At 40.9% G+C, this 13,937-nt stretch overlaps 1 protein-coding gene across 3 annotated transcripts in view; it reads left to right on the forward strand.

Moving 5' to 3' along the window:
• Positions 1-13,937, forward strand: part of LOC111979640 (pappalysin-2) — a 63,355-nt gene that overhangs the window by 34,178 nt on the left and 15,240 nt on the right. The window contains exons 10-19 of one of the 3 annotated variants that reach the window (XM_024010245.2): positions 1,365-1,450; positions 5,281-5,477; positions 6,508-6,627; positions 6,953-7,088; positions 7,495-7,669; positions 8,597-8,768; positions 9,117-9,294; positions 12,097-12,310; positions 13,072-13,240; positions 13,345-13,477. In XM_024010245.2, the coding sequence (XP_023866013.1) occupies positions 1,365-1,450; positions 5,281-5,477; positions 6,508-6,627; positions 6,953-7,088; positions 7,495-7,669; positions 8,597-8,768; positions 9,117-9,294; positions 12,097-12,310; positions 13,072-13,240; positions 13,345-13,477 (1,580 nt within the window). Of the gene's footprint in view, positions 1-1,364; positions 1,451-5,280; positions 5,478-6,507; positions 6,628-6,952; positions 7,089-7,494; positions 7,681-8,596; positions 8,769-9,116; positions 9,295-12,096; positions 12,311-13,071; positions 13,241-13,344; positions 13,478-13,937 lie in introns of those variants that run through there. The other 2 variants (XM_024010246.2, XM_070448892.1) reach the window with 2 other exon arrangements.

The following is a 13,937-nucleotide window of genomic DNA, read 5'->3' on the forward strand; positions in this document are numbered from 1 at the left end:
TTAAACTCTATTATTGCACACAGAGTCCATGCAACTTATTATGTGACTTGTTAAGCACATTTTTACTCCTGAAGTTATTTCAGCTTGCCATAACAAATGTGTTGAATACTTATTGACTCAAGACATTTCAGCTTTTCATTAAAAAACTGTAAAAATTCAAACAAAAAACAATTCCACTTTGGCATTACGGGCTACTGTGTGTAGGCCAGTAATTCAAAAAATCTAAATTTCATCCATTTGAAATTCAGGCTGTAACACAACAAAATGTCGGAAAAGTCAAGGGGTCTGAATACTTTCTGAAGGCACTATATGTTATTTTTTCTGTCATCCATTGTAGACCACACCAACAGTAGAAGGAAAATGGCCATAATATTATGCATTCATTAATACTATTAATTGATATACAGCAATATTGTAATCATGGTAAACAAGTCCACTTTCATTACTCTGGACAGTTTCAAATACAAATACAATTGTCTATATCAAAGGAGGATTTTAAATGAACATTTTACAATGAATGGATTCACATACAAGGCATAAAGCTTAAGTTACAAAGCATTAACAAGCATTAGAAAGCATACTTCTGAGCCTAACTTAGAAGACAAAGCATGAACAAAGAGATGCCTATTAAGCCAGAGGCTTAGAAGCCCAGGAAGCCTGGATACAGGATGAGAGAGAACAAAGGCATGTAATAAAATGTATAACACCTGAAGGTGTAACCTTTCAGCCCAAAACCAACCACCATTGACCAACCAAGTTTACAGAGTAACCTGACCACCATGGCCCAATCTCCACAGGGTGTCACAGAAATAAAGGCTTGTGTCGGGTATGAGACCAACGTAAATAAGACAGAATTCCTGGAAGACAATAAAACCTTCTTGCATAGAGTAATTCAGAGGTCACCCTGTACAGATACAAGTTACCACATATATAATACATCCATATAGATAGCATCAGAGTTATCCTCAGTGAACAACTTTCAGATAGAATAATACTATAGTATCCATGTTTGATTTCTATCATATTCACTAGTCAGTCCTCTGAATACTGTAATAGACAGATACATTTTGGCCACTCAGAGGGCGAAGGGCTGACTAGTCCTTGGGCATTGTTCTTTGTGCACTCCTTGTGTTCCTGAACCACTTGCCATGCAACTCCCGGTAACAGAGAACATATAAATTAGGGCAGAGCCTACAGTACATTATCAAGTGTGCAAGTGAAGCCAAACTACAGTATACTCATATAGGTCATAGTTATTGGTCTCTCTCAGTGGAGAATGTAGTGAAATCAAAGGATATGTGTGTTTGTAATGAAAGTGTATGGACTATGGAGATGACTGATCCTTGCCGTCTCTGTGTCTGTAGGACAGAGGACTGTGACGATGGCAATCTGTTGGATGGTGATGGCTGCTCTAAGAAGTGCCACATGGAGTCAGGCTTCAACTGCAATGGTGAGTGAAGAACAGACAAGAGCACTCTCCTAATCCTGGTCTCAGTCTACAGTCTGTGGAATGACCACAACAGAAACTCACCTAGACCAGGGGTGTATTCARTACAGTACGTCTTGCAACAGAGACAGGTCACAACTTAAGTAACTAAGTAACTAAGTAAAGAGTAATCACTTATCACACACATTAATTGTTATTTTATCTAACATATATACTGACAGGGAGTTGGATTGGATTCTGTGCCTCGACAGAATCCAGTCTCGGAGCTCTACGGACAATTCCTTCGACCCAGTGGTGGAAAAAGTACCCAAATCTCATACTTGAGTAAAAGTAAAGATACCTTAATGACTGAAGTAAAAGTGAAAGTCACCCAGTAAAATACTACTTGAGTAAAAGTCTAAAAGTATTTGGTTTTAAATATACTTAAGTATCAAAAGTAAAAGTATAAATCATTTCACATTCCTTATTTTAAGCAAACCAGATAGCATAATTTTCTTGTTTTTTTTATTCACGGATAGCCAGGGGCACACTCCAACACTCAGACGTCATTTACAAACAAAACATGTGTTTAGTGAATCCACCAGATCAGGCACCATAGGGATGACAAGAGATGTTCTCTTTATAAGTGTGTGAATTGGAAAAATGTTCTGTCCTGCTAAGCATTCAAAATGTAACGAGTACTTTTGGGTATCAGGGAAAATGTATGGAGTAAAAAGTACATAATTTTCTTTAGGAATGTAGTGAAGTAAAAGTAAAAGTTGAATATTCAAAAACATGAATAGTAAAGTAAAGTACAGATACCCCAAAAAACGACTAGTACTTTAAAATACTTTACACCACTGCTTCGACCTCATGGCTTGGTTTTTGTTCTGACATGCACTGTCAACTGTGGGACCTTATAGACCAGTGTGTGCCTTTCCAAATCATGTCCAATCAATTGAATTTACCACAGGTGGACTCCAATCAAGTTGTAGAAACATCTCAAGGATGATCAATGGAAACAGGATGCACCTGAGCTCAATTTCGAGTCTCATAGCAGAGGGTTTAAATACTTATGTAAATAAGGTATTCTTGTTTTTTTGTATTTTATCCCCTTTTTTTTCACCAATTTTGATCTTGTCTCATCGCTGCAACTTCCCAAATGGGGTCGGGAAGCTAAGATTGTGTCATGTGTCCTCCGAAACATGACCGCCAAACTGCGCTTCTTAATACCCGCCTGCATAACCCGGAAGCCAGCTGCACCAATGTGTCGGCGGAAACACCGTTCAACTGACAACCCGAGATCCACCTACAGGTGCCTGACCCGCCACAAGGAGTCGCTAGAGTGCGATGAGCTAAGTAAAGCACCCCCCGGCCAAACCCTCCCCTTACCCGGACGACGTTGGGCCAATTATGCGCGCCCTATGGTACTGCCAATCARGGCCGGTTGTGATACAGCCTGGGATCGAACCCAGGTCTGTAGTGACACCTCTAGCACTGCGATGCAGTGTCTTAGACCGCTGCACCACTCGGGAGGCCAGCTGTTTTTTTATTTGTAATACATTTGCTAAAAAAATCTAAAAAACTGTTTTTGCTTTGTCATTATGGGGTATGGGGTGTGTCGATTGCTGAGTATTTTTTTTCATCTAATCCGTTTTAGAATAAGGCTGTAACGTAACAAAATGTGGAAAAAGTCAACAGCCTGAATACTTTCCGAAGGCACTGTAGATGGGAGCGGTTGAGGGTAGCTGAAGGATGGGATTAAAAACAAACAAAAGATAACTATTGTAAAATACATTATTTCTGTAAAATGTACAGTATATGGTATGTATAAGCTGGAAGTAGAAGCCTAAGTGTTGTTGTCCATTAGTTTACTCCAATTAGGGGAGGGGTGGTAGGGTTAGGGGAAAATAATAAAATAAGATATAAAATATATATATATATATATATATATATATATTCACTAAAAATATATATTGTGGATTGGAAATAATGTAGACAATTACATTGATGGAAGCTACAATCTATCTGCAATATAAAGCTGATCTACCACTTTAAAACGGGTTAATGAAATAAACAAAATACTGTCATTGTAGTCATTTTGCGCTTAACCATCTCAATTTATCCAAACTATGCATTATGCATACATTAATCTAATATAATTCAAAACAAAATCATATGAACTCAAAGACTAAAGCAACACTCACCCAGAGATGTGAATTGTGAAGGATATTTTTCTTTCCTGAGGTAAGTTTACTACAGCTAGCTTGTTTTGATTTCCACAACAAAACAATGCTGTCAAGCTGACACTGCCTTGTCTCTGGTTTTCATTCAGAGACTTGGCATGCTAAAAGTAGACATTGCACAGTAACACCAGCAAATGTCAACCTCATAGTTGTGGTGTTGCCTATAATTTGATCCACCATGCTGGGGGATTCTTTTGTACACTTCCTTTATCATCATGCTCTTAGTTAAAGAAACGTGTTTTCTTAATAGAAAATGTGTCATTTGAAACACAATATAAATCACAAGGAAGTAGGCCTAACGGTTACAGAGTAACTAAAATAATTCAATGGGATTTACATGATTTATTCTCACATACTGTATTTTAGCAAGTTGTCAAAGTAAGTGAAGGGACACATTTTGAGTATGTCCAAAATGACAGCCTATTCTCTTCATAGTGCACTACTTTTGACCAGAGTAGAGTAGGGTAGAGTATTACTTTAAATCCCAACTTGGGAAATTGTTTCATCACCTCAAGCATCATCAATGATTTTGGAGACAAGACAAGGATAAATTATTATATACATAATAATTAATACAAAAATGAAGCAGTGGATTATAAAGTGAATAGGGTGCCATTTGGGATGCATATCTTGGGAATCTATTACTTAGCTAGTACGTCAACACCCCCTCAGTTTTGTCAAGGGAGAAATAATGAATCTATTCCATGAAGGTTCAGAGATGCCGTGACTGAAAGTGTTATATTTTCTTTGGGAATAAAAGGCATGACTAGCAGGAAAAGAACTTTGGCAAAAAAACAGATTATAAATTGCAATTTATAAAATGGAATCATTGCACCATTCAAGATAGTGCCTCATTCTCACTCAGTCATGCACATATTTGCTTCCATGTTTGGGTATTCTGATGCTTGACAAGTTAACTCCTACAACACAAGACTGGATCATGATGTCAATGTATCTGAAGCATGAACATCAACTCGTATTATCCTGAAAGTGATATTGCTTTGACAAACAACTGAAGTAAAAACACATTTATCATTGTCACAGGGGTTGTTGTCTTTTGTACTGTATATTATGGTCAGTGCACAATATCCAAACAACCTGCTATGATGATAATGTGGTTTGATTCCATATTGTCTAGACTGTTTCTTTTTGAGACATAGTTCCTTGGATTATTTATGCCAATTCAACACCTTGTCAGTGACTAAACTCTCCTACCCATGCAGCTGTATGTAACTAACAGGGCCAAATCCAGCCTCTGATGTTAAAGTTCACACATTATAAATGTTTGGTGTATTACATAATGCTTTGCTGTTTTATTCTCTGTCTGAACCATTGTCACACCTCTTTATTGAACTACATCTTTCCGGGGATGTTTTCTGATGACAGCATCTACTTATTGTAATACAATGCAATCTCCCCAGCAGACTGTTCCTTTGGAATGAGTCCCAAATGGCACCCTATTCTGTATATAGTACACTACGTTTGACCAAAGCCCTCTGAGTCCTGTTTAAAAAGTAGGGAATAGTAGGGAATAGCACTATGAAGGGAATAGTTTGCCATTTGGGACGCAAGATGTTCACCACATAGCTTTCCCATTGTTTCCCCTAGGTGAACCCAGCCTGTGCTACGTCTTTGAGGGTGATGGTGTGTGTGAGGAGTTTGAGAGGGGATCCAGCATACAGGACTGTGGTTACTTGACCCCTCATGGGTACAGTGATCAGTGGGCCTCCACCGCAGCAGCCTCCCATCAGGACCAAAGCAGCTGCCCTGCCCTGGCAGCCACCGGAGAGCCCTCGCTTAGCAAGGTAGCAGTGCTTTCCTCTGCCCTGTCCCCCACCTCCTGGATACAGATGTTATCTTTCTGTAAATGTGACAGTACTGAGTGTTTTGAATGTTTGGTAACACTTGATTTYGATAGTCCCAAGTAGATGGTTTGTAGATGGTTTGTAGATGTTCAATAACTGTCAATATATATATATATATATATATATTATTTTATTTTACCCCATTTTTCTCCTCAATTTCGTGATATCCAATTGTGATCCAATTACGATCTTGTCTCATCACTGCAACTCCCCAATGGGCTCAGGAGGCGAAGATCGAGTCATGCGTCCTCCGAAACATGACCCACCAAGTTGCGCTTCTTAACACCCGCTCGCCTAACCTGGAAGCCAACTGCACCATTGTGTCGGAGGAAATACCGACAGCCGAGTCAGCTTGCAGGTGCAGGAGTCGCTAGAGCCAAGTAAATCCCCCCCGGCCAAACCCTCCCCTAACCCGGACAACGCCGGGCCAATTGTGCGCCGCCCTATGGGACTCCCCGGTGTCAACAACATGTCCACTAACCCTAACCCTAACCTTAACCCTTATCCTAACCTTAAACTTAACCCTTATCCTAACCTTAAACTTAACCCTTATCCTAACCTTAAACTTAACCCTTACCCTAGCCCCAACCCTAACCTTTACCCTTATTCTAAACCTAACCTTAACCCTTACCCTAGCCCCAACCCTAACCTTTACCCAGCCCCAACCCTAACCCTTACCCTCAGCCCCAACCCTAAACCTTAACCCTTACCCTAGCCCCAACCCTAACCTTTACCTAGCCCCAACCCTAAACCTTACCCTAGCCCCAACCCTAACCTTAACCCTTACCCTAGCCCCAACCCTAACCCTTACCCTTATTCTAAACCTAACCGTAACCGTAACCTTAGCAAGCATTTGCTTATGAACAGATCGTTTTTTGATAGTATAACCATCTGTATATCATGGGACTATCCAAATAAAGTGTGACCGAAGGTTTTCAATAATTACTGTATGATTCCCCTTGTATTAAAGTTGTGCAAGCCCCAGTACCTGGAGATGAATGAGAAGCCGTCACATGACATATGGGTTCCATGCACGGCCCAGTCGTACACTCAGACCTACTACGATGAGGAAGATACAGTATGGCTAAAGGTTGAGTACTCCAGTCCACCACAGAGGATACTTGGGGCACCTTTTTCCCTTTATAGTGCACTACTTTTGACAAACTTTTGATAAACTATTTACAACCCTCTCTAAAGTAACGTTCCAACGGTCATTTGTTATGTTTCACGCCACATCTTTGTACTTTCTCCCAATTTGTCATGCCACGTTTGTCACAGTATTGTCCTGTTTCTGTTGTCATACTTTCATTACCATGCAATCTAATTACCATTGAAGTGGGGGACATTTAGGAACCGATTATTGAATAGTTGAACTCATTTGGTTGTTGTCATAATAACTCTAATTGTTTGCCCAGGTGGGATTTACGCAACCTGGAGTCGCCGCGTCTGTCATCATCTATCTGGCCTCGGACGGAGCCTGGCCTGGAGAGCAGTGCAGGAAAACAGTCACCATCCAACTGTGTGATACTGGTGGCAGAAACCACTCCCTGGGTATGAACTTGAACTACTGACCCTCAAAGGATGTTTGCCTGTTCGTTTTGACAGACAAAATAGCTGACTGACTGTTTGAATTAACATTCAAAGATGCCTCAAGATGTCTTCACATATGCAGCATGTAGGGTTAGGGTTATGGCTAGGGACATCTCAAGTCATGATGGCTGGTTACAGTGATGACCTTATGATATTTAAAAAGTGTACTGAGTAAGCATCCATGTGTTATTCCTGTCTGGTGCTCTACCTCAATTCCTCGCATCCCATCTCCTTGGCTCCTTCTCAACTGTAGTTGAGGATAAGGTCCAAGGTCCCTCCCCTTGGACCTTCTTGTCCAATATGTTTTCAGAAGAAGATGAGGAATTGAGGAAAGATTCATTGAAAAAGGGACTGTGTCTGTCCTCAGGTTCCTTTGAGCTGTCATGCCAGCAGAATCCTCTAGTGGTGAACGTGACACACAACCTGAGTCAACCCTTCTTCCTGACCACCGCTGTCATCCTCAACTTCTCCTCGCCCTTCGTTGCCGTGACGGGAGTCGCTCTGCGCACGTCGTGTCACTTCAGCGCATTTGCCCTCACTGGGTGCGCTGAGGGTGGGGTCTCATAGGGCTTCCACATGCACACACACACACATACATGCACATGCATGCATGGACATACATACATGTACAAGCACATATGTGTACACACACACTCTCAGTCAGGTATACATACACACACACATACCAACACATATAATAGCACACACACACACACACATGCACCACACACAAACACATACACGCAACAAAACGTGCAACAAATCAAATCAAATCAAATGTTATTGGTCACATACACATTTTGTAGCTGATGTTATTGCGGATGTAGCGAAATGCTTGTGTTCCTAGCTCCAACAGTGCAGTAATATCTAACAATACACAACAATACACACAAATCTAAAAGTAAAAGAATGGAATTAAGAATGATATAAATATTAGGACGAGCAATGTCGGAGTGGCATTGACTAAAGTATAGTAGAATAGAATACAGTATATACTGTACATATGAGATGAGTAAAGCAGTATGTAAACATTATTAAAGTGAATAGTGTTCCATTATTAAAGTGACCAGTGATTCCATGTATATGTTATAGGCAGCAGCCTCTAAGGTGCAGGGTTGAGTATCATAATTGTGTACACACACACACACACACACACACACACACACACACACACACACACACACACACACACACACACACACACACACACACACACACACACACACACACACACACACACACACACACACACACACACACACACCACACACACACACACAGCACACACAACACAAAACACACACACACACACACACACACACACACACACACACACACACACACACACTAAGAGTGTGCTATGTGATACCATATCTGTTGAGGATTCAAATAATCAACATTACTCAGCTCATACTTTTCCCTCTGTGTTTCTTCTCTCCCTCTGTGTGTGTGTGATCGTGGTGGCCCAGCTGTTCACGGCGGCCCTGCCAGATGGACACATGCAGTCCTCCTCAGTTGGAGCATGCCTCTGTCACCTGCAGCCCCGAGACAGAGAGGACTGAGACCTCTCACTGCACTGTCCACTGTCATCCAGGTTTCATCCTCGCTGTGCTCAGTGGCAAGGGTAATCCACCCTTTCAGGTAAGCAGAACTCTAGGATTAGACCAAGGTTTTACCCCATCAGGTAAACACAACCCTAAAACTTCCAGAAATCACTCTATTTTTAAGAGACTGTGCATTATAGAAATCATATATAAAATGTATATTATAAGACCGCTCCACTTTATCCCCCTACACATCAACATTGAATTTGAGAGCATTTGAAAGTAACATGAAATAGTACTAGCCTCAAATGACTGTCGAAATATAGATCGTAGAGGAACTATTACAAGTAGCAGCAGTAGTATACAGTATATTTGTATTACTGTAGTAGCATGCCATATCCCGTCATGTCTGTGTAATGGTAATGTATTAATCTTCCATTGAAAGCAAGAAACAGAGCTTCAGTGTCTAAATGGAGCATGGGACCGTGTTGTGAGCTGTCAGCTAATTGACTGTGGGCCCCCTGACCAGTCTCACGTCTACTTCGCTGTCTTCAGTTGCCCCTGGGGAACAACATTTGGCAAGCAGTGCTCTTTCACCTGCAACCCCCCCGCCATGCTTCAGGGTATGTATGGTCAACGGTACAATTATAATGATAGAAATTTACATACAGTGCTTTGTTTTCATAACAGTTTATAGGTTCAGATAATTATAGGTCCATTTATTATTTTAATGAAGTGGGAAGTTGATATTCATTCACTCATTTACACAACATGATTGGCACATTCTAACATTTTCTCAGAGAGATGAACTTGACCATGAGGCTGTCATTGCTGAGGGGCCTCAGTCTATCTAAACCTTAAATGGTTCTTCGGCTTTCCCCATAGGAGAACAATAACCTTTTTGGCTGCAGGTAAAACCCTTCTGAGTTCCATGTAGCACTCTTTCCACAGAGGGTTCTACATGGAACCCAAAAGGGTTGTACCTGAAACCAAAAAGGGTTCTCCTATGGGGACAGCCGAGAACCCTTATGGAACCCTTTTTTCCACGAGTGTATTACCTCATGTTGTACACAGAGTTGCTTGGAGTCTAGCCTGATGTGGCATCATGGCGTAGGAGTGTGTCTGTGTTTCTCTGCTCTAACCTATTAGAGGTTGTTGTGAGGCGAGGCTGTTCAACCAGCCCTGGGACTGAACTGAACAGCTTGGCAGTTGGTCTTGGTCGACGTCCAGTGGACAGAGGCCCTAGGCTTTGTGTAAATAGGAAAGTAGCATGCAGCCATAGCTGGTTGCTGACAGGTGGGGATAGGAAATAAGGCAAACAAGAGAGGGTTTCTATCTCTGGAGTTGCCAGCAGGGCCGAGTGGGACTCATGCTGGCAAGAACATTCTGGCTTAGTGCCCGCCTGCCATTTCATTTACCTCAGGGCCCCTGTCTTCTAGCTTCTACTACAGGGTTTACCCCTGTCTTCTAGCTTCTACTACAGGGTTTACCCCTGTCTTCTAGCTTCTACTACAGGGTTTACCCCTGTCTTCTAGTTCGACTACAGGGTTTACCCCTGTCTTCTAGCTTCTACTAAGGGTTTACTGTCTTCTAGCTTCTACTACAGGTTTACCCTGTCTTCTAGCTTCTACTACAGGGTTTACCCCTGTCTTCTAGGTTTCGACTACAGGGTTTTACTCCTGTCTTTCTAGGTTCTACTACAGGGTTTACTCTCGTCTTCTAGGTTCTACTACAGGGTTTTACTCCTGTCTTCTAGGTTCTACTACAGGGTTTTACTCTGTCTTCTAGGTTCTACTACAGGGTTTACTCCTGTCTTCTAGGTTTTAACTACAGGGTTTTACTCCTGTCTTCTAGGTTCTACTACAGGGTTTTACTCCTGTTTCTAGGTTCTACTACAGGGTTTACTCCTGTCTTCTAGGTTTACTACAGGGTTTACTCCTGTCTTCTAGGTTCTACTACAGGGTTTTACTCCTGTCTTCTAGGTTCTACTACAGGGTTTTACTCCTGTCTCTCTAGTTCTACTACAGGGTTTTACTCCTGTCTTCTAGGTTCTACTACAGAGTTTTACTCCTGTCTTCTAGGTTCTACTACAGGGTTTTACTCCTGTCTTCTAGGTTCTACTACAGGGTTTTACTCCTGTCTTCTAGGTTCTAGATGGCAACTCCCAAAACATTAGGAACACCTCTCTAGAATTGAGTTGCCCCCCCCAACATGCTGGCCCATGTTTGCTCCAATGCTTCCCACAGTAGTGTGKAGTTAGCTGGATGACCTTTGGGTGGTAGCCCAGTCTTGATACACACAGGAAACTGTTGAGCATGAAAAACTCAGCAGCTTTGCAGTTCTTGACACAAACCGGTGTGCCTGGCATACCCCGTTCAAAGGCACTTAAATATTTTGTCTTGCCCATGCATCCTCTGAATGGCGAACATACACAATCCATGTCCTTCTTTAACCTGTCTCCTCCCCGTCATCTACACTGATTGAAGTGGATTTAACAAGTGACATCAATAAGGGATCATAGCTTTCACCTAAATTCACCTGATCAGTCTGTCATGGAAAGAGTAGGTGTTCTTCATGTTTTGTATACTCAGTGTATACCACAACCTAGCTTGTTATTGACAGTACTTTGTTAAGCTGTGATCAATCAGTGAGCCCTTTCTGAATTGTTTGATGGATTACCGATATTGACCCAACATGCATGTTGATCCTAGTTCGTATTTACCCATTGACATGCATTACTAAATACTCAGCGGTTCCTCCTTATACAGCTGTACAGGTGTAGGATTTTAATTTTAGTTAGTTTGCTACAGCAGGACATAATCCTGCAGCAACAGGAAATGTGAATTATTATGTGGATTATAATTAATGGAAATGTTTGTAGGGGTGTGAAATCAAGTGTGAAATTTCAAAGTAGAAAATTKAGAAGCCTTTTAAACCTCAAATACACTACAAGTTTTACATTTCCTACACTGCAGGAAAGTTATCCTGCAAAAGGTAGGTCAAATTAAGATCCCACATCTGTATTGGATTTTGTTAATGATTGCAACACTAGAGCAAAGCTTAAAGACCTTATAAAACTTTAAACCATGTTAAAGATTCATTACATTTTATAGACCAATAAAATGAACACAACTTTTAGAGTATTATGATGACATATACATACCAACATAAATTTGTATGGGGGCCTTAGATAATTGAGCTTTACGCACCGGCAGGTATGGACACATACGGTACATTTGATCATATTGAAATCACTAATAGTCCACAAACTCACCTTCTCTCTTAGCAATTGAACAAAGAGACTGATTCCAGATGTCAGATTCATTAAGAGTGTTAATAACGAACCTCTACTCATCATTACCATTAAATGATATACAATTATGTGTGAGGTTTGAATTGATTGTGTGCCTTTATTTGTTTTGCAGGGGACAGTGATAGGTTGGTGTGCCTAGATGATGGTCTATGGTCCTTCCCTGAAGCCTACTGTAAGATAGAGTGCCCAGAGCCTCCTACAGTACCTAACGCCAAGCTCRTAGTACCCCAGTGCAATGGTACAGGACATGATGTGGGTACCGTATGCCGTTACAAATGTAACCCAGGTTACTATGTTACGGCCAGCCTAAACACAAAGCCAAGAAAGTGAGTAATGTGTTATGTATCACTTTTCTTTTGCTCCATAAACATGTTATAGAACCGTGTTAATAGCTTCTATTTTATGTAACAAGGAACAATGAATGCATCACATATTTCCCCCACGGATCCTGAGTTTAAATAGCACAATTCGTACATTTAAATGTATTTTCAGATCCATCAACCTTGCATACCTGTGTACGGTTTCTAAGCATAGCAACATAAACCTCCAATAAACTCCATACCAATGGTTACTTGCCTCATTATTGTTTTCCAGTTGAATTAATTGGGTAACTTCACCTCATTATCAATGTAATTCACGTGTTTCTAATGAGATGGTTTCCCATTAGTAAACCGCTGGTGCGAGTTTATTTCCTCCCTTTGTTGGAGTCAGCATTATCCCTTGACTATTGGGCAATATTGGCTGTCAAAGACAATGTTCTTGAATCTAGCTGGACCTTCTAAGACTGCTCAGCATGTTCTACAGGACTAACTGCATGTACAAACTAATATGTTAACATAATTTTTGCACCTGGACTTCTTTATGAGTTTTTCAACTCACTTTTAAGATATGTGAAAATCTTAAGCACCTTATTAATSCAACGTGTTAAAAGCTAAAAGCACTATAAAAATTGTTTTAAATGATCTTGTTTATTATTACTTTTGAGATGTTTTAAATTAAATTTGAAACAACATAATTTTGTGTGTGTGTGTCTGTGTGTGTGCGTATGTGTGTCTGCATGTGTGTTGTGTATGTGTTGCGTTCCCAGGAGGTTTCTGAAGGTGGAGTGTGTAGAGGGGGGCCAGTGGGAGGAGGGGGGCTGTGAACCCGTTCCCTGTCCATCTCTGCTTGCTGTCTTTGAGGGCATGTACACCTGCACCAATGGCAGGCACTACAACAGCCTCTGTACCCTCCTGTGTCCCCACGCCTCGGAAAACGTAAACAAAAGATGCAATCTAGGTCCACTTTCTGAGCTTGAACATCAACCCATCCCATTAATAAAGTACTATCTTATTCATTCAGTTGTTATCTCTCCTGACAGCACACAATTCGCTGCACTAAAGATGGCAGGTGGACAGAGGAGTTCACCATGTGTACAAGGTTAGCTGGATCCTGCCCACCTCCGCCTGATGTCAATCAGGTTCAGTTTGCCTGTGACGAGGGTTTCAATGTTGGTAAGTCTCCTTCTCAACTTCTCCAGCTTGAGGACACTCCTCATTACACTTACAGTAGTACTTTAATGTAGAAATGCACAGCAGTGTTTTGTACTGTAGTAATCAATAGACTGTCAGTATTATTTTAAAGACATAATGCATTGCATCCATTCTGTTGGTATTTGTTTYGTCATGAAGCTTCTACGATGTAACAGAACGTGTTTTAACATCTCATGATTATGTAATACTATACCTTAAAAAATATATATACATATATATTTTTACCCAGACATAAGTATTCTTAATTGTTTAGATATTATGAATCGTTCTGTAGCATCCCAGAAGGCATTGGAAAATATAACAGAGACATAGCAGGTAGCAGGTGGTAAAACACTTTTCAAGCCGAACTGCCAAGCTGTTGAACCACAGATGACTAGTCTCAACTTTTTTTATTTGCACATGAATAAATTCAACAGATGCA

The sequence above is a fragment of the Salvelinus sp. IW2-2015 genome, linkage group LG19 (genome assembly GCF_002910315.2).
Source record: "Salvelinus sp. IW2-2015 linkage group LG19, ASM291031v2, whole genome shotgun sequence".
Classification (NCBI taxonomy): Eukaryota; Metazoa; Chordata; class Actinopteri; order Salmoniformes; family Salmonidae; genus Salvelinus; species Salvelinus sp. IW2-2015.